The sequence below is a fragment of the Carassius auratus genome, chromosome 20, assembly GCF_003368295.1.
Source record: "Carassius auratus strain Wakin chromosome 20, ASM336829v1, whole genome shotgun sequence".
In the NCBI taxonomy this organism is placed as follows: domain Eukaryota; kingdom Metazoa; phylum Chordata; class Actinopteri; order Cypriniformes; family Cyprinidae; genus Carassius; species Carassius auratus.
Genome location: NC_039262.1, coordinates 19204381 through 19225625, shown reverse-complemented (window position 1 = coordinate 19225625; position 21245 = coordinate 19204381). Strand labels below are relative to the sequence as shown.

Here is a 21245-nt window from a genome sequence, read left to right as displayed (position 1 = left end):
ATGTTGATGAGTCCAATCAGTGAAGCCTTCAGTATGGAATGGCAGTGAGAGCACTTAATGCATTTAAATTCTTTGAGATTTCAATTCTTGTCTAGTCAATCTAAATTGCCAGTAGCGGGATTTCACCTAAGTTCTCCATTCAGAAACCAGGAACCTCATGCCCTGAAAGCCTGAAAATCCTTGAGTCTGGCACCTTCTATAAAGAGGTATACCTCTTGGCCATCCTGACACCTGATGCAGGTTATTTGATGATCTGTCCTATCAGCTTACCCTGTGGTACTGTCGCATGCAAGTTTACATTTGCATAAATGTACATTCTTAGTCAGTCTAAAAGCTAACTGCCAAGACTGGGATTTGAACCCACATCTCCATCAATTCCATAAACCTCGAGTCTGGCACCTTAGACCACTTAGACATTCTGAAAACTGATTCAGCTTTTTGATTAGCCATCTTATCAGTGGAGCCTGCCTCTAAGTTTGTATTCTTTTGAGTTTTAACTTTTTGTCTAATACCTATGCCTCCATTCTGAGACGAGAAGCTTGCATTGGACTAATTTCAAAGTACTTTTCATGGCTGTACTTTGCAATCAGGATTTATCTCCTGTGGTGTACCTCAGATTGTACCCTGAGAAGGACTTTGGGTATACAGAGTGTCCTTTACAAGAGGACAATAAGACATACAGGTGGAAAAGGAAACATAATGTATTGTGGTTTATATCATTGCATCATAGCCTGGTTTTGATTCTCATTATGAAGTAAATTACTCTTTCTGTCACTTCCTTAATGGAAATACTACTCACTTGTTTTAGGTCCGTCACATGTACACAGGAATTTTGGTTAGGGAATGTATTATTTTGTATTATATATTTGTATGTATTATTTTGATACTGTCATGATATTTTTTTATTCCAGTGTACAGATAGCGTTATTTTAATACCATTTCATAAAAGTTGCAGTGCTTTGGACTGGTTTTGTTTTTGTAGTCTCTTACATAGCGCAACAAAAAAATCTAGTAAAAAATGTTAAATATAATGCAGTCTGATGTTTACTGCATCGTCCACAGACCTGTTTGCTCTGTAGGCAAACTGAAGAGGATCTAGCAAGGGTCCAGTGATGTCTTTCAGGTGGGCCAGCACCAGTTTTTCAAATGACTTCATGACCACAGGCATTAGAGCCACAGGCCTGTAGTCATTTAGTCCTGTAATTTTGGATTTCTTTGGGATGGGGATGATGGTGGAGCGTTTGAAGCATGAAGGGACTTCGCACAACTCCAGAGAAATGTTGAAGATCTGTGTGAAGATGGGGGCCAGCTGGTCAGCACAGGATTTCAGACAGGCTGGTGTAACACAGTCTGGGCCTGGTGCTTTTTTCCTTTTCTGCTTCCGGAAGACCTGGCGCACCGCATCCTTGCTTATCTGGCGTCGTGACGTCATTACTTGGCGTGGCCGCCATGTTGATGGCCTCCTTTACTGCTACTCGGACTACTGCGCAGTGTTTAGAGTACTTCCTCCCAGCCATGTTTCTTAATTTGAGTAATTAAAAATCTATTTCAACCATGGTAAACCATTGCTGTATTGTGGGGTGTAATAGCGCAACACATAACGTTTATCGCCATGAGGAAAAAATGGATTAACTTTACACCGCTTTCCTGCTTGGAGGCACGACCACGGCACATTGAACATAAGGGAAATTTCCCGGCTTACTAATCTAAAATACGGGAAAATTTCAACATTCATCTTTCTGTCGCTCTCCCTCTGCTGACAGTAAAAATTCATAATGTTACTACAAAACTGCTGCATTAACTCAGCGAGTTGTAAAGCTAGGTCTGACCAGTGACTTTGCTTACAGATTGGCATGAAATCGTGCTCTCACAACAACCATGCTATCTTAAAAAGACCAACATCATGCTAAGGTTGCTTTCAAGTAAGCAAAACGATGCTTTGAAAACATCTGTTCGCTGGAAGGGCAAGGGTGTAGCAACAGGACAGCAGCGCAGATACTGAGAGGTCCGATGGAAGGGCAGCTAGGTGTAGCGCAGCTTACCTTTGTCTGGATTACTGTATACTGTATACTATTTGCCGGATTTATGATCTGCAACTCCTGAAACCTATCCATTTGTGAACTGCACATGGTACTCCAATGACGTGTAGCTTCGGAACTGTTCTGAAGTGTAGGCGCTCACAAAACAAACAAGGTAGCCGAGGATATCTGTAATGCAAAAGTGCGGCAGCAAGTCGTCATCTGTGCTCAACTCTTTGATGGGAATTTCATATGGATCCAAACCGTTAATAGTGCCGATTTTGTCCACATACCCGTCCCTGGCATCCCTATTTAGTGTATCCGTTTAAATCCAATAACCTTTTCACGATTTTAACATATTTTCTCTTTCTCCCAACTCTGCTTCTTCTCGTTGGTCTTGCTGTATGTTTACATTTGCGAGGCCATCAACATGGCCGCCACGTCCCAGAATGCAATGCGGCGCCCAAGCCCTATTGCAGGTGTGGGGGAGAGGGGGAATGCAGGAGGTGTAAATGGTGAGGCCGGTTGTTTGGAGAGGTGTTCAGGGTGGGTTGCAGGAGTTGTGAATGGTGTGAATGGTTGTGTGGGGAGGCGTTCAGGGCAGGTGATGGGTGTTCTTTCAAACCTGCAGTTAAACTCGTTCAGATCGTCTGCCAGTCGTTGATTCTCCACAGTGCTGGGGGGTGGTGTCTTGTAATTGGTGATTTCCTTTAGACTTTTCCACACTGATGCAGAGTCGTTCGAAGGGAACTGAGTCCTTATTTTTGGAGAATTTCTCTTTGCCACTTTGATCTCTTTTTCCAGTGTGTATTTAGCCTGTTTATACAGGACATTGTCCCGCTTCATGTAAGCATCTTCTTTGGCCTGACGGAGCTGTCTGAGTTTTACAGTGAACCACGGTTTGTCATTGTTGTATTTTAGTTGAGTCCTGGTAGGAATGCATATATATCCTCACAGAAACTGATATGTCATCAACTACTGTTGTTTTTCTCAGCCAATCAGGTCATCATTGGTTGCTGATGTTGCTGGTAGTTTCCAAACTCTTGATTTCTCCATGCCCTTTGTTTTTCCTATAGTTTTGTCTTCCTCGTTTCTTTTAGCATCCAGATTACTTGCTTTTCTTTCAGAGTCGTCTTCCTCGTCTTCCTCCTGGTTTGTGTGTGTCATCATCGAATGCAAGACTTAGAATGCAGAAGCAATGGATATATTTGATAATGCACATTCACTGCTTTTATTATCTGAAGAATTAATGCAACAGGACACAGCTGAACACTTAGAAACCTGTGAGCGAGCAACTGTTACAATACTTCTGCTCACATCAGATAGGGAGATGAAACTCTAAAAGTGCTGATCTTCTTAGCTGGTTAAACATCTTTGTGTTGAATAACTCAACAATAAAACGTGACATTCTGTAGTTTTGTCTCATATTCATCTTTTACTCATATTTACTGTCTACTGTATATAGTCTTTACTGTTCCAATACTAATGGAGGGCACTGTATGTGAAACTATATGGCTTATATTTCTCAATATACAGCAATATATGCATTGACAATATGGCTATATATTAATACATACAAATATACTGTATTTAAAAATAAAGACAAAATACTTCTGAAATAATCTGATATTCAGAAATGTTGATCTTTTTTGATTATATATATATTGCACATATATGTCCCCATATAAATGTGAATGTATGGACACACACACACACACACACTAAAATTGTGCTTGAGAAAAGAGCATGTTAGGCCTACTTGAATCGACAGATGGCGCTAATGCGCCTGCCGTTCGTGCGGATGAGAAGAAATGCGGTGACGTATTACGCAAAGTGAGCGTCACTGTGACGTTCAGACGTAGGCGCAGTTGGGCACGCGCGCAGACAGACAGGCCAGTCGAGGAAACAGCATTCAAACAATAATTATGAATTCAAACGTCTTGTTTTTTGCACATATGTAAAGATAGACAATTTGTTTTAAGCTTTCGTATGATAGTTGGAGCCGGTGCTAATAAGTGCGATCATATTTGCAAACAGTAGTAGCGAAAATTACAAAGTAACCGGCTTTATGCGATCAGGCGGCTAGGCCTCACCTGGCCCGTTGTGTCTTGGCTCAAGCATGCATCCCTCCTGGGGCGCTTACGGAGGTGGACCCCAGCCTCCTCCACACTTCGGCCCGCGGCCTCATCAGTTTAGAGGAGCACAGCCTCAAGTAGCAGCAGCAGCAGCAGCAGCAGGAGGAGGAGGATATGGGGCTCCATCTCTTCCAGCGTCGTCAAATTTCTCTAGTTTACACGAACAGCATTTACAGCAAATGCAGCAGCTGCAGCAGCTCCATCAGAAGCAGCTGCAGTCGGTGCTGCATCACTCCGGCAACACCAGCAGCGGCAGCGGACCTCCGTACTGGCAGACAGGCCCCAACAGCTTTCAAGATCCGTCCGCTCTGAGAGGTCCAGCCGGCCCACCTCAGCCCCAGCCTCCGCCGCCAGACCCCCAGCCTCCAGCTCCCGAGCCTCCTTCATCTTCATCACCTGCAGTGAAGACCCCAGCTCCAGCACCTCAGGTTAGCGAAGCCAGTGCATCGGTGGCGGATGAAAAGCCCGACTTTTCGTCGATGTCTTTGCAGGCAAGCTTTTGTGGCATGATTTATTGTTAATCTGATGTTGTTGTATTAATACAGTAACTCCTTATGCAGCACATTATATCTCCGTCTTGTATAGATTACTTATATTATACAACATAGTTTACATAGTTCTTATCAACATTTATGTTAATACGTCAGTTGGCACTTCCTAAATTTACTGAATGTCATGTGCCTGTTGTGATATACCATACACCATCTAAAACATCACACTAACTAGCATACTTTTATATGGCTTTATATTATCTTGACTACAATTGTTCTTTGATTTGTCAAAATGAACAAGCAGGAGTTTGTTAATCTGAACAGATTTGGGGGGGAAATACACTTGCTGACGGATGGATGTTCAGTGAATGGGTGCCGCCAGAATGTCCAAACAGCTGATAAAAACATCACAATAATCCACACAACTCCTGTCCATCAGTTAGTTTCTTGTGAAGTGAAAACTGTTTTTGTTCTGAAATAAATACATCAATTAAATACATTGTTTTCAGCAAAAATGTGATTAATGCTTTTAAGTAAAAACACCTAGTATAAAGCATGCATCCTTTCACTTGAAAATGTTAATTGATGGACAGTTGTTTGTGTGTTTTTATTTTTATTTTTTAACAACTATTTGGACATTTTGATGCCAACCTTTCACTGCATTTACATTTAGTCATTTAGCAGATGCTTTTATCTAAAGTGACTTCCTCTCAGATGCTAGTTGTGAGCAAGTGATATAATACTACATTTCTCCAAATCTTTTCAGAGGAAGATACAAACCTCTCTGTTTTTTAGCTTGTCATGATACTTTGAAATTACATGAGGTGTTTGTTTTCAAAGGAAACAACTTTTTTTTTTTTATCTGCATTTTAAACAGCCACAATATTTACTTATTGTAAACTAATCTAATCTAACTATTCCTTAAAAGTATGCAATCTTGTGTAAAGTACAAAAAAAATAAGTACTTTGGAGTTTGTAGCAGAAGAGTAGGCAAGTGTTGGGACACGCTACTGTGTCATAATTGTCTTTTGAACTGCACTTTTGCATAATTATGTGAATCCTTTCACCATAAATTGTCCTCCCAGTTATCATACCATAGTTAACGTCCTCATATACACACTAACCCTTTTCAGTAAATTTACTTTATGCTACAGTTATACCTAACAAAATCAGTAGCATGTTGATAGGTTCATAAAATAATTATTTTCTCTCTTGAAGTCAGAGCTGTAGGATAGGTAATAGTGATTCACAAATAACTATTATTTTAAATTGAAATTTTTATTTTATTGTAACAAGTTAGCTTCTTTGCTTGTTCATTATTAAAAAATAGTCACACTGCAAAAGTATCACTGTCGTATTGTAAGATATCATGTGAATCTTAATTAATTTGAAGCAATATGGTTACTCAAACATTATAGAAATATTTGTAGCATTTGTATTTGTGTACAGGAGCAGCAGGAATATTGGTATCAGCAGCACCGTCAAAATTTGCAGAAGCTGAAAAACGAGAAGGCTAAGCAGAATCAAAATTCATCTAATGGAAGCAATGCTCCTGCTCCACCGCCTCCAGTTGAACCCCCAAAGAGCACCCCACCACCCCCACCTCCCAAAGAGGAACCCCCTCCTCCCCCACCACCAGAGGAATCGAAGGTAATTTTTTTTATTCCAAGTAATATATACAGTAGTGTTTTGTTCATATATTGTATGTACAGTAGTCAACATTTGAAGTGGATCAAAAATGTACAAAGTTGCCCTAAGACAAGAATGCATTTTAGGACAACTTTGATGAAAGGTTTTAATCCACTTCAAATGTTTACTAGTGTGTATGTATTTATTTACCTTTTTCATATTTAATTGATTACTGATATTTATTACAGCCCAGTGGGATCACTGATACAGGAGACCCAGCTGAAGCAGCACGTCTTCAGCAGCTGCAGGCGGCAGCTGCCCATTGGCAGCATGTACAGCATCAAAGGGCCAGCATTCAGTACCAGGCACTGATGCAAGAGCATGCTCAACTACAGCATGTCCTGCAACAGTACCAGCAGGTTATTCAGCAGCCAGCACATCTACAGGTGCAATTTTTGTGTTTTATTTACTCTATTAGTGGCTCTTAATTTGCGTGGTGAGCTTAGAAAATATTTTGGTATAGAGCAAAAACATGAGAAAATGCACCAAAATAACTGTCATTTTAATATGGTTGTTTAATTCTATCCACCAGACAATGCCCTTTGAAATGCAATTGCAACACTATGAAATGCAGCAACAGCGATTTGCTCCCTTATACCAAGAGTGGGACAGGCATTTTAATTTGTGGTTGGAACAGTTTCAGACATACCCACACAAAGACCAGCTACATGATTACGAAGCCCAATGGAGACAATGGCAAGAGCAAATGAATTCAACTTCAGCTCATCTGCAAGAGCGAGTCACATCTTTAAGAGCTGTGCAGCATCAGTATGGTACAGCTCCTTCATATGGGGGCTTAATGGGCCCATATGGGCAGCATCGACTCCCTGGACCAGATGGAAACATGCATTTAGCTAACCCAGGGCTTCCATCTATGCCTCCACCAGTTAAAATGGATGCCATGCCGGGGTCTTCACCACAGGTCCCACCACCAACTGGACCAGTTATTCCACATGGGCCATCACCTGCAGAACCTTTCCCATCTCCTGGGTCAAATTCTGTCTCTGAAACAAGTAAAACTGCTGGACCACCTGGATTAGGAGTTCGACCTCCTGGCCCCCCTGGGCCTCATGGCCCCCCTGGGTCTCATGGGCCCCCTGGGCCTCATGGGCCTCATGGGCCTCCTGGGCCTTATGGGCCTCAAGGAAGATTTGATGGCCCAAGGTAATGCATTTAAGAAGAATCACGATTGCACACTTTATTAACACATTTCTGGAGCTACATTACTGATTTTTCATATATTTTCCTTTTCAGGTTTGATGGTCCTAGAGGCCCACGGTTTGAACAGCCATTCCAGCAACGGTTTAGTGCACCACCTAGATTTGACGGTGGTCAGCGATTTAACCGACCTCCCAGAGGTAATCCTCCTCACCCTGGTCCTCCAGCAAGACCTGAGAACCCCCCTAGGCCGAATGCACCTAGACGATTTGAAAGACCCCCTGTACCTCCTCAACAACCAGGGTATGGAGCGCAATCCAGTCCTGTCCCTGGGGTTCAAACAAAACAAACATCAGAAAAACCTGATGCACCACCAGTTGCCCAATCTCAAACAGGTCCAGAAAAAAACAAAAGTGGTCAAGATCAAAATATCAAAAAAGATGGGGCTTCCACTGGTCCATCACTGACAGATGACATATTGGACTCAGTGGATGGATTTTTTATTCAGAGTGGACCCATTCCTCAAACTAAGGATACTACATCGGACAATACCATTGCTGATACTGCAAAGCAGGATAAGGTAAAAGAAGATATTACTAAACCTTCCCTACCTACAAAAAGTCCAAACACCACCAACACAAACTCTCAGAAGCCAAGCTCACAACCAACATTGTCTAAAACCAACAATGTTACTAACAGGCCACCACAACAGGCAAAGCCTCCTCATGATAAGTTTAAAACTGATACACCTATGGAGGCTCCTAGGGGGCCACATGTGATGAATCAAACAGGTCCACCTCAGGTAACCCGAGGAAGGGGAAGGGGCCAAGGGCCAGTACCTCTCAGAGGCAGGGGCCGTGCACGTGGCCGAGGACAATACAGAGGACAAATGGTTGATCCCAACTGTCAGAGAGAAATTATGTCAGAAGATCCCTATGACCTTCAGCAACCAGAAGACGTAACGCATGCAGAGGACCAGGATTCGGCTTGGAAAGACCCCTCTTTGGAAGGTCCTGGAGAGATGGATGACCAGGAAGCTCCCCATGAGATGTGGCATCCAGAGGAGGAACACTTTCCTGAAGAGTACTTTGAAATGCCTAGAGAGAGAGGACCTTCAGTGGGTCACAGGGAGCACCCAGAGACCACACATCCAGATGAAAACTGGGAAGAAGAACCACAAGAATACTGGGAGGAAGAAGATCCATACTGGACAGAGAGAAGACCTCCTATGTATGGTAGACCTCCTTTTCCTCCAGGTGGCCCCAGAAGACCCCCTTTTCATCCTCGATTAATGCTTCATGGACCAAGGCGCCCCCCTCCTCCTGGTCCCCCACATGGACCTCCTCACATGGGACCACGTGGGATGATGGGACCACGTTTCAGACGTGGTCTAGGCCCATGGGGACCACCACCACCCCGCCATGACATGGTGGAGCGAGACATGAGACCACCAGCACCTCATGAAATCTTAGCAAGGGAACCAGCTGGTCCTCTTGGATATGAAGAAGAAATGGACAGAGAACCTGGATGGGCTCATCCCCGAGGGAGAGGGCTGAGACGTCCTCCTATGCCTCCCCATGAAATGGAGATAAGACGACCTCCCATGAGACCCCCAATCCCAAGGGAGAGGTGGCATGTCCCTCCACCACATGAAGAAGAAAATTACGAAGAAGAATACCCATATGGTGCTGAGGATGATACGTACAGAAGGCCAACTCGTGAGTATCAAGATTACGAACAAGATGATGAGTGTTACGGTTCTCGTGAGGAATGGGACAGGGAACAACCGGACCAAGACTTTCCACCACGTCGCCCCCCAGAGCACATTAGAGAGGAGCATTGGCTAGAGGGAAGAGAAAGGTCATTTCCATATGATGATGAGAATCGGTATAGAGAGGAGCGGAGAGGACCACCTTATCAGGAACGTGACAGGGATCCTCCTTATCACTCTCGTTCTGAATGGGATAGAAGTCCACCCCCACCAGCGAGAGATTACTCTCATCCAGTTGGAGAAACGGAGCCCCGTTATGAACATAACACAGAGCCGCTAGCTGGCCTGCCTGCACCTCAAGCTCAGGATACTCCACTTGAGCAATCTTCACCTAGTGCTACTAAAACCGTACTTGCTCTTTCTCAAAGGCAGCATGAGATCATTCTCAAAGCTGCCCAGGAGTTGAAATTGATAAGGTAAAAGGAGTTGTCATCAGTGCACCATTGATTAAACATCACTGATTCATGTAGTCCAACTGGCTGAGGTTAATATATTAACTTGGGTGACATGATTGCTTATAGAGAACTCCAGGAAAGCAATAAGGTTTTGGGAGAAGCTTCAAACACTGAGTCAGCCGGGTTGCCTTCAGAACTTCCCGCTGGAATTCTTGGATTAGAAATTCCACCTGAAGTTAAAAGTGCTCTGCAGGTATTCCAACCTTGAGTTTCAAATTTCACTCCTTGATTCAGAAACTAATCAACAATATTGCAAGAACATGTTGTGGAAAACTACTGATTGCTTGACCATTTCTTTTTCTTATAGGCTACCAATTTATTGTCAGAAACGGGACAGACTAATCAGTCTTTGGAAGCTGGTTTGCCCTCTTCAAATCAATCTACAGGCTTCCTTCATTCTTCATCTCCTGCCCCCACAGCCTCATTTATTGCTAAAACAGTGGACTATGGGCATGGCCGTGGTCAGTACATGTTCAACGTCTCAACTTTTTTGACTCTAACTGTATTTAGACACTACATTTGGGTTTTTTATTAAGCAGATCCTGGTGCAACAGTGGAAAGGATTTCTTATGGAGAGAGGATTGTGTTGAGGCCTGCTCCACCGCCATCGGAGCGATCTTATGAGAAAGGTTGGTTCTGTTTGGTGTATACGATGGAAAACTGTGTTGGTTTATTTTAATTCACATCTGTTATCAATCTCTTTTCTTAATTAGAATTGCTTGGCCTCAGAGACCCATACTATGACAGAAGAAGTGACCCATATGGTGGTCCCAGAGATTATGACCGGGATTGGGAGAGAGATCCGTACAGGGAGAAGCCACATCTGGATTATGAGAGAGACAGATATGAAAGGGACCGTTTCTTGCGAGAAGAACGGTAAGTACTTCCAGACCATACTGCTGCCTCCTTTTTCACAGTTGCATATGCCCATATTACTTAATTTACTGGTAAACATTTCCTTATCTATATTAAAATGTCTGTAAAACAATTTGGACTAGATAAAAGTATGGTGGCATATATTTGAAATGTTCTTTTAATACGTTGTTTTTTTTTGTATGTCTTGTTTCAGACCTCCACTTGGACCTCGTCCCGGACACAGGGACAGAGAAAGAGATCACCCAAGCCGCTCAAGCAGGGATCGTGAGGTTTATAACCGAACAAGCTATGACAGGTCTTCCTATGAAAGGAGTCTTGAGCATTATGACCATGGATCTTCAAGCTATGGTAGTAAGTGAATAATAAAAGAATCAATCTCTTTATTTTTAAAGTAGTGATGTCAAATGAATAATAGCGATTAATCGCTTCCAAAATCTACTCCAAAATAAAAGTTTTTGTTTACATAATATATGTGTGTGTGTACTGTGTATATTTATTATGTGTATACTGTATATAAATACACAAATTTTGGATTCATGAGTAATCATTTGACCACTATTTTGAAGTTTAAATACTTTCATCTTTGATGTAACTCTTCTGTAAGAACTCTACTGTTGATTACACTATGGCTTAATCCAGCAATCTTTGTTTGTATGAACAACCTGACCAACTCAACACAGCAACATTGGCTCAGCTAATGTTGTAACTTGATATTAGCATATTTTTATGTCCAACCAAAGGCAGTGTTTGCCATAAATGTATTTATTTGTGAATTGAGTTTACCATAAATAACGGAGTTATTAAGCTTGAAAAGTTGAGGACCGTATAAGATGCCTGTATTTCTTGTTCAGGTGATCGGAGGAGCTATCCAGATGAGCGCCCTCCACCACCCACATCCCTGCCCCCTTCTGCTCCTGTTGCGCCTCCTCGTGTAGAGAAGAAACCAGAGACAAAGAATGCTGAAGACATCCTCAAACCGCCAGGTCGATCAGCTCGGCCTGACAGGGTATGCTACAACTATCTTCTGGATCTCCTTTTGAATAATCATCTTCTGAATACCATACTCACCGTTTTCTTCTTTTCAGATTGTGGTCATCATGCGTGGGTTACCTGGAAGTGGCAAAAGTCATGTTGCAAAGCTTATTAGGGTAATATGCTTTGTTTTGTCTCCGTATTTGCTGCTGAGCTTAATGTTCATGTTATTTGTTCCTGATGGTAAACTTGTGTATACTTTTGTAGAAACAGACCTCAGCCTTGAGGGTGGATAAGGGAGTTGGTTTATTGTCTTAATTATTGTTGAACTGTTGTATGCGTTTTTTCAACTATAAACCTGTTAACACACAAAATCAAGCTTGCATAGCTTGAAATGCTTGAGATGAGATGCTCTGAGCTTAAGTGACTGGATATAACCAAAAACTAGATTTTTGATCAATTTACTTTGTCATTTAAATGAATCCAAGTCAATTTGCTTTTGTTGATGAAGGATAAAGAGGTCGAATGCGGTGGTGCGCCACCCAGAGTTCTTGGTCTAGATGACTATTTCATGACTGAAGTAGAAAAAGTTGAGAAGGACCCTGATTCTGGGAAGCGCGTCAAAACCAAGGTTTGATCTGTTCGTCATTAATTTCAAATGAGAAATCCACTCACTTCCCTCAGCTAGTCATGCTAAGCTTTCTGAACATCATCATCAGGTTCTTGAATATGAATATGAACCAGAAATGGAAGATACTTATCGAAGCAGCATGCTGAAGACATTCAAGAAAACACTGGATGATGGATTTTTCCCTTTCATAATACTGGATGCTATCAATGATAAAGTGAAGTACTTTGACCAGTTCTGGAGTGCTGCTAAAACAAAGGGTTTTGAGGTGAGCTTCCTTGGCATGTCAAGTAAATCTAAGTTGTTTGCTTGGAATGAATGACATGGCTAGTCTGTAGATATCTGTAGAGCAACTTTTTATCTACCTAACTGTACTATAACTTTTTTTTTTTTATTCTCAGGTGTACTTGGCTGAAATCACCACTGATCACCAAACGTGTGCAAAGAGAAACATACATGGACGAATACTAAAGGATATTACAAAGGTAGTTTCTTTAATTTGATTGTGTTTGGAGTTTGAGCCTGCCATCTTTGTTCCGTTGATCTGCAGAGTTATATGATATAACTGTACAGAAGCCTGGCTAATAACATGCTTGTTGCACACAGCTGGCCAGTGGCTGGGAATCTGCACCACCACATATGGTACGACTAGACATCAGGTCTCTACTGCAGGATGCTGCTATTGAAGATGTAAGTGTTTGACACTCCATTATGTTCATTAAAGGAATTGTAAATGATTTTCTTTTTGCTGGTTCCCTTCTCATATTAACACAAAAATGCTTTTGTGATAGGTGGAGATGGAAGACTTCAACCCATCTGAAGAAGAACCAAAATCTGAAGTGAAACAGGAAGACGATGACGAGACTGATCTGGTAGGACTTCTGTTTTCATGCATGCTCCTTTCATCTAACAATTGGAACTGTGATTATTTAGTTACTTTAAACGTGAAACCCAGTTTTTTCAACAAAACAAGGTATGTATTCGAAGCATGCATCAAAGTCTCAGACTTTCACAGTCACCATCTGTGACGGGGTTATTTGGGATAATTGCAATACATATTCTCATTATGGATTATTAAATGCTTTGACAACAAATAAATCGGCAACAGCAAACGTCACTAAAGGCAGTGACTTGATTTTCTTTGAAGTGCATGAAAGTGCTTGATGACGTTTTGCTGAAGTCTTTAAATACTTTGTAATTGTATATATAATGGAGGATATTTGTACATTTGTTCTAAATATTCATATTAATGGATCTAAACAGTTTAGCTAATTAAAATATTTTACTTGCTGTACATTTGAGACTTAATGTCTTTACTAACTGTTTAACCATTAGAGTCAAATTTATGGATTAGGAACAACTATAAAATAGACTGTATTATAAAGTCTTCCTGAATATTTGTTAATTTTGCTTTTGAGAAGCCATATGGAACTCAGAGGTTAGTGGCTCTGACTCTGAGTGGTTTGGCTTCACTGGGATGTAGTTTTGAGTAGCTTTAATTGTATGTAAGTCCTCTTTAGTTTGCTGTATTCTAGATTAACAGTATGCAAGAATGTCCCTTGATTTAGCCGAGAAGGACACCGAAATGATATGTCTTGCTGATGTTATAGTTGAGTTCCTAATATGGACCTTTTATCATGGGACTTGAATTTGAATGCAAGAATTCCTGAAAGCTTCTCAGTTTTGTCTTGTAGGAAGCTCTACACGAGTCTTATCTTTGTGGCTTATAATAAAACAAAGTGAGTGAAGACCTTAACCAAATATAAACTCCACTATTGTTCATAAAATATCAGTATAATATAAATTATAAAGGCTGCAAAATGTCTTTCCATAACCTGTTTCTGTTTATTCTTTGATCATTGCTAGTTTTCCCTAGGGTTAATGAGTTGGAATTACAGTAGAAATGTAGTGACTGTGTAATGCAGTGGATATTCATAGAATATTGTAAGAATGCAAGGAAGCGCTTACATAAGCCATTAAGATGAACTTTAACAGATGTTGGTCTATCTTGGCAATAAAGACTGGGGTTAAAGAATAGCTGAACTGAATGGTGGCCAAATTGGAAAAACACTTAGCATTTCTAAATAATAATAAAAAAAAACATTATTTGAGTCTGTTTTAGACAGTATGATTAATGTTTTTTTTACTTAATTTACATTAAAGGGTAAGTTCGCCCAAAAATGAAAATTATGTCATTAATAACTCACCCTTATGCTATTCCAAACATGTAAGACCTCTTTTTATCTTCTGAACACAGTTTAAGATATTTTAGATTTAGTCCGAGAGCTCTCAGTCCTTCCATTGAAGCTGTGTGTACGGTATACTGTCCATGTCCAGAAAGGTAAGAAAAACATCATCAAAGTAGTCCATGTGACCAGAGGGTATGTACTGTTTGAGTACATGAATTACTCCGGGATATTGGTTTGTTTGAACTCAGAGGGAGTGTCAGCCACATTAATAAAGTTAACAGCTTAAGTCTTTTGTGGATTAATGCGTATTAGAGATGCGAACCGTTTAAAACGATTCGGTTCGATTTGGTGAACTGAATGATTCATTCGCTAACCGGAAATCCAGCTGCTTTGATTTGAACTCCCTCTCACAACAGACACGGAAGAGAAGACAATGCTGAAGAAAAGTCGTCGGTTTTGCTATTTTTGGAACAAAATGTATTTTCGATGCTTCAAAAAATTCTAACGGACCCTCTGATGTCACATGGACTACTTTGATGATGTTTTTCTTACCTTTCTGGACATGGACAGTATACCGTACACACAGCTTCAATGGAGGGACTGAGAGCTCTCGGACTAAATCTAAAATATCTTAAACTGTGTTCCAAAGATAAAAGGAGGTCTCACATGTTTGGAACAGCATAAGGGTGAGTTATTAATGACATAATTTTCATTTTTGGGTGAACTAACTCTTTAAGTTTTGAAAAAGTTAATGCAAAGTATTTTTAGAAAGTGTATCCTTTTATACACTGAAGACAAATAATTAATAGTTTCTTTATCCATAATATCCGACATAACATTATAACGTAACATCCAGATTTGTTACCAATTTTTTTTTTTTTTTTGATGTCTTGCTAAAATGAAACTGGCAGACTTTGTAAACTAAGATGAATTTCAGAATATGGCTTGGTTTGGCATCTGAATGAAGCCTGGCTTTGAAATTAAAGCCCAAAGCATACAGTGTTTATCATTGCAGCTGCCAAACACAAGAAATTCTGTTACCATTTCTGTTTTCATAATTTATTTTAATAAAAATATTATTGTTTTAGTCTCAATATGAGGGTCTTTCGCACCGCTATAGTTCCAGAACTAAATGTACAGTACTAAAGTACTGGGACGGTTTTGCGTGAACTATTTCACAGTACTAAGGGTTTAAAGGGTTGCATTCGCACCAACACTGTGTTCTAGGAAGTAACGTAAGACGGTCGACAGCGACGTCATTTGTGCATGGCATTCAACAACACAAAAAAAGAATAATGTTAACAACAAGAGGATGGAGGATGCTGTTATCGGAGCTGTGTTTTTGTTGCATCTCGCGGGTTTCATAATAATGGACATAGAATGTCAACGTAAAGTGATTGAAAAAATGTAAAGGAGGAATAAGAATCTCCAACGACAACTGGCAGTGCTACATTTGTTACAAGTGTCTGCACTTCAGTGTTTGTCCAACTATCGCTGTTCACCATACTTGTGAAACAAGTTGACGCAATGTTTATAGTGTGTTTACACAGCGGTTTAAATCGTGGCGGGTGAGGGTGTTTTCGAACGTGTCTGGCCAATGAATGTCTACCAGTTGTGCTTGTTAGACCCTGCTCCGGAGTAGGAGCTAATTTATTTCTCGAAATAGGCAGTCCCGTACTAAATCGCACCCAGTTCTTTGGTGAAAACGCCAAAAGGTGGGTAGTTCCACAATTAGTTCTGTTACTATGAAAAGGTTCCTGTGGTGCAAAAGGCCCTATGGTCATATCATTCTTCTTTAAAGGTGTCTGTATCAGTCATGGAATCCTTCAAAAAGGCTTTTACTTCTGTGCTATTGTCAGGACTCCTTACTTTTCACTGATAACTCTGATTATATTTGAAACTTAAAACACCTGGGATCTTAGAGACAATTGTTGAGATCTTTGTAAAACACTTGATCTCTAACAACCTGGCTGTTCAGTTTGATACCTTCTCTTATTCAGATCTTCAAAAATATTGGCAATATCAGTGATCAGTGTATGTGTCTACATATATGTGCTTACAAAATATGCAGCATTCATGCTAACTATATTTTTTATTATTCAGTGATTTAAATTGTTTATGGTACTTGGTCAGTTATGCCCTTTTATAAATTGATACAACCTTTTATGATAACACAAACATCACTTGGGACATTTCCAAGTGTGTTTTGAGTGTTACCACTCTTATCAAAGAGCATATACACGGCTTCAAACTTTGTCATGATTGACTGCAACTTTGTGTATTTTAATATTTATATAGTTCAAATCTGTCTGAAATCTGACTTTATTAATGTGATCTGTACTTTGTAGCAAAAAATTGTGGTTGTAGAAGCTTTATATTATATATTTATATTATATTAGTTTTATAATATTTAAAGGGGTCATGAACTGCCTCTGTTTTTTTTATTTTGGACTGTTCTCTGAGGTCCACTGCTAATGTTATCAAGATTTCAAAAAAGAAAAAAAATGGCCTAAATGCAATCTGTTTATATATTGATCATGTAATTAAGTTACTCACACTTGTTTTGTGACTACTGTCAGCATAGTCTATTAGGTTCAGTCTTTCTGAAAATCCCACTTCGAATTGTGCCTTGTTTGTAAACGAATACGTGGTAAAATAAGGTGAACAAAGGACCTCGTTTTTACTGATGCTGTCTGGATCTTCATTTAAAATAAAGTTAATCCACTTTTTCCTAACATTGGAATCAGAAGGAAGACAATGCAAATACTGTTTTTCCACAACTGGGCACTGCACAGCATCTTGTCTTCGGAGCATCTTCATCATTTAATTTCTGCTTAGACCCATGTTTGCCTCTCTCGTAAACACTGCATGCATGAATTGGTGGGTGGGGATAAACAGGCAGTGATATCGAAGCAGGCATTAATCATCTTCTGCGGAGCCGATGCTTATCCACACTATTACATCAAGTAGAACATTGCACGAGCTGATTTATACTGGCTTTAATATAAGCATTTTTTGGACTAACTTTTCTGAAACTTGTTTTTTTTTTTTTTATAGCGCAGTGGCCTCTTACATGTCAAAATACCAAGAATACAGAAATTTTGGTTTCTCAGTTCATGACATCTTTAATTCTACTTAGAAATATTGTAAACATTGTATATAATTCTATATACAATAGGATATAGAATGCATTGGCAAAACTCATTAATATTTGTGCATTAGTAACATTAAAACATCTTTTTTCAGTACTATGACAAACATTTAATGTGGCTTCAGTGTAGATGACTTTATACCCAATTTTGTATAATTGGTTTTTGTGTAAACTGTAATACTGATCCCTTAAATTTTAATTAAGTAGTTAGATTTTAGTTTTCCATGTGCAAATTTGAATTTAGTTTTAGTGAGAATTTGTACTATATCTATCATTTCTCTATAAATTGAATGTAAAAGTATAAGAAGCCACATCATCTCACTGAAGGATTCATTTCAAACTCTCGACTGACGTTATGAAGTGAGTTTGGAGTAAAAGCATGTTATTAAATTTAGTATTTTCACATACTTTCTGATGGAGCAGCATTTACTACACAGAGCCATAGTTCACTTGAGAAGCTACGCAAACAGCTGTCATTATCGCGAACGATTTCTTTGATTTCATAATTGTACGATTATATCTTTTTGCTTTATTTTATTTTATTGCGTAGCTTGTCAGAGAACTACGGCTCTTTGTCTGAAAAAGCAGGTTATATAGATTTACTACTAGTCACAGAACCGGCTTTACTGATACGATACGCATTACAAAAAAAAGCATTTGATTAATCGGCAATCCTATATGAAAGGTCAATGTTTCTCAAACCTCCCAATTTACATTTGTGTTTGTATATATTTTTGTAAAATTACATTTGACCCTGAAAAACTTTTTATGTAATTTTTTTTTTTTTTTTAAACAAAAAAATGAAGATGTGCATGACAGTCGATTTGATAAAGCGTGCAGCCCTATATAAAAGGTAGATGTTTCTCTATCCAAAGATCCAGTGTTAACATTATTTCCTGAGGGCAGGATTAAGAAATACTCTTGTAGGTTGGCAGAGAAGAAGAATTTTACATTTAAAAATGGACTTCATTTCAGTCTTGAGTATTTCCTGTGCATTGTGCTGTTGGCTTTTTGTATCTCAGTTGACAATTTCAGCTGCAAAAAAAAAAAGTTTCTTGGCTTTGTGATTTACTATAAAATTAATGTATGAAGCAGTCAATTTAGTAGGAATCTGGTTCATATACACATCATAAAGTATTAAAATATGCATGTTATTTTGTATTCAGTAAACGTTTCCATATCCTGAATAAGGACTGTTTATCAGTTGTTGTTGACTCTGTGACTTATTAATTATCTCTTTTTCAAACTTATTCTCTCATCATCCAAAGCATCCTCATTGCTTCCCAGCCCCATTCTTTCCCTGTCCCCCCTCTGTCACGCTGTCTGTCCCCTCTGTCTCTCATCACCTGAGGATTAACCGTTGGAGTGTCTCTCTGTAATATAGGGATACCTTCCGAAAAGCAAATGGGAGATGGACACATCAGAAGCAAAGCTTGGTGGGTATTTATTTGTAGTTTACACAAAAATATTCATAGCAATATATGTATCTACTGTATGTCGTTTTATATCTTTAATATATTATATATGGTTGTTGTTGTCTTTAGTATAATTGTTTTTAATATTTGGTGTCGTCTTATTTTTTTCTGGGTTGATTAGTCTTTGATATTTCAATAACTGCTTTTCCATCACATTATCATTTTGTTCTCAGGCAGTAAAAGGAAATAGTTCACCCAAAGAATGAAAATGTTCTCACCCTCAGGCCTTGTAAGATATAGATGAGTTCATTTCTTCATTGGAACAGATTTAGCTTCACATCACTTGCTCACCAATGAATCCACTGCGGTGAATGGGTGCCGTCCGAATGCGAGTCCAAACAGCTGATAAAAACATCACAATAATCTACAAGTAATTCACATCACTCCAGTCCATCAGTTAATGTCTTGTGAAGCAAAACGATGTGTGTGTTGGGTTTTAACTTTCAGCAAAAGTAGGAGTCTTCTATCCATATTACATTTCACCAGGACATTTTTTGTTTTTACATGACAACAATGTACAACAAACAGTGTTTTTTTTTTTTTTTTGTGTACAGGCAACAATGTTTTCGAAATGATCCCTGTCCACAAGTCACTGTTTTCACTAATTATTTTTGTTTACACATGCAATAACAATATCATTATCAACTGTTTCCATTTTTTGTTAAAAAACCGGTGTCTTGAAGACACCCTTTTATTATTATGATGGTTTAATCCGCTGTTTGGGCTCTGATTCTGACGGCACCCATTCATCGCAAAGGATCCATTGGTGAGCAAGTAAAGTTGTGAGCTCATGAAAGTTAGTATAAATGTCCGAAGTGTGACTGATTTAAATAAAAAAAAACATAAAAAACCCCACTAACCCAGCAGTGTGAAAAGCTCTTGAAACTGTGCACATGATGTACATCTTTGGACAGCTGTCGATCTTATCACAGTAATAGCTTTTATCATATTAGTGTCATTTGCCAGGTTTTAGTAAATAAGTGTTCATCAGATGTTGAATTGATGATGACTTTAGATGCTGCTTTGTCCTTCCAGACAAACTGGATGGTCTGGCGGGTGGAGGCAAGAGAAAACGAGAAACTGATGTGTCTGGCATGGAGGACTTCCTTCAGCTGCCCGATGACTATGCCAGTCGCATGTCTGAACCTGGCAAAAAGAGGGTAATGTGCTGCACATATTTCATAATTTAGCTTTGAATTACTGTTTATAGTCACGTGTTGTTCAGTTTTCATTTTGAATGTTCTTGAGAATTGCAGATTGAGACCCCTCTTTTGAAAAGACTTGAATAGTTGGTCTGTATTTTTGGTGGTGGTGTTGGTCTGAACAAGACCTGAATTAATCAGACATTTTAATAGCTTTTCTTGTTCTGTTTGGGGAGGGTCATGATTTAAACAAACATTTTGTGCTCATTAAACTTGCTGATTTTCCAGGTGCGCTGGGCTGATCTTGAAGAGAAGAAGGATGCCGACAGAAAGCGCGCTATTGGTTTTGTAGTCGGTCAGACAGACTGGGAGAAAATCACGGATGAGAGCGGCCAGCTTGCTCAGAGAGCTCTTAACCGCACCAAGTATTTTTAGGAGATTTTGTAATGACATTTGTACAGCATTTATGGTAAGTTTCTAATAATTCAGCTCTTTTGATTAGCCAAGTTTGATAAGATAGAAAGCTAGAGGGACAAATTGTATTTCCTGTTTTGCTAAGTTTTAGAACATCAGCTTACTTATTTACATCTTAAACCTTTTAAGAATGTTTTAGGTATAGATTCCAAATCAAATTCCTTTTGCTTTTATTTCTGAAGGAAAACATTTTACATTTTTTAGATTGACTGGGCCTTATTCAATAACTGTGTAGAAGTAAATGTGATCCACTATCATTATACATTATATTCTCTTCATTTCTTTTTAACTAGTCATCTTCTTTTTCTAGGTCACCAGTTCATGAACTTCTTCAGTGTACTGCCTGATGAAGAAAGAGCATCGTCTCTTCAGAAACTGGCGATTAGTTGTTGGTCGATCTTGTAGTACACGCAGTGGCCTTCATATAATATCTGGTGTAATTTAATCCCAATTTTATTTTAATAGGTTAAGCATTGTGTGTGGTTTTGTGTCAGTGGTCCATATGATTGTAGGTGATATCCTTACTTTCTTTAGTTTTATTCCATAGATCTAATGCGTTTGGGCCTGAAATATTCTTGTAGTTCACACACATGTACACACTCAATAAAGCTTACAAAAGAA

General features: G+C 39.3%; 1 protein-coding gene across 3 annotated transcripts; it reads left to right on the top strand.

The window, feature by feature from the left end:
- Positions 1 to 3893: 3893 nt before the first annotated feature.
- LOC113121115 (YLP motif-containing protein 1-like) lies at positions 3894 to 21245 on the top strand. Of its 3 annotated transcripts, none has more exons than XM_026291356.1 (21): positions 3894 to 4581; positions 6094 to 6294; positions 6522 to 6719; positions 6866 to 7497; positions 7588 to 9678; positions 9784 to 9910; positions 10025 to 10178; positions 10257 to 10346; positions 10431 to 10593; positions 10787 to 10944; positions 11445 to 11599; positions 11679 to 11741; positions 12077 to 12196; positions 12285 to 12461; positions 12595 to 12678; positions 12800 to 12883; positions 12985 to 13065; positions 18918 to 18969; positions 20044 to 20168; positions 20439 to 20619; positions 20935 to 21245. In XM_026291356.1, exons 1-20 carry the CDS (start codon positions 4138 to 4140, stop codon positions 20583 to 20585), a joined length of 5346 nt encoding a protein of 1781 aa, XP_026147141.1. In that variant the 5' UTR covers positions 3894 to 4137; the 3' UTR covers positions 20586 to 20619; positions 20935 to 21245. The 3 variants fall into 3 exon arrangements, with proteins under 3 accessions (XP_026147141.1, XP_026147140.1, XP_026147139.1); XM_026291355.1 differs by having other exon boundaries at positions 3894 to 4644; positions 10787 to 10941; XM_026291354.1 differs by having other exon boundaries at positions 3894 to 4644.

What these genes read in the sequence shown, in the direction of transcription:
- LOC113121115 (XM_026291354.1), top strand. Translation starts at nt 4,138, where the DNA reads ATGCATCCCTCCTGGGGCGCTTACGGAGGTGGACCCCAGCCTCCTCCA. An exon ending in TACTAAAGGATATTACAAAG is followed by an intron (nt 12,679 to 12,799) that starts GTAGTTTCTTTA and finishes TGTTGCACACAG; the next exon opens with CTGGCCAGTGGCTGGGAATC. An exon ending in AGGATGCTGCTATTGAAGAT is followed by an intron (nt 12,884 to 12,984) that starts GTAAGTGTTTGA and finishes CTTTTGTGATAG; the next exon opens with GTGGAGATGGAAGACTTCAA.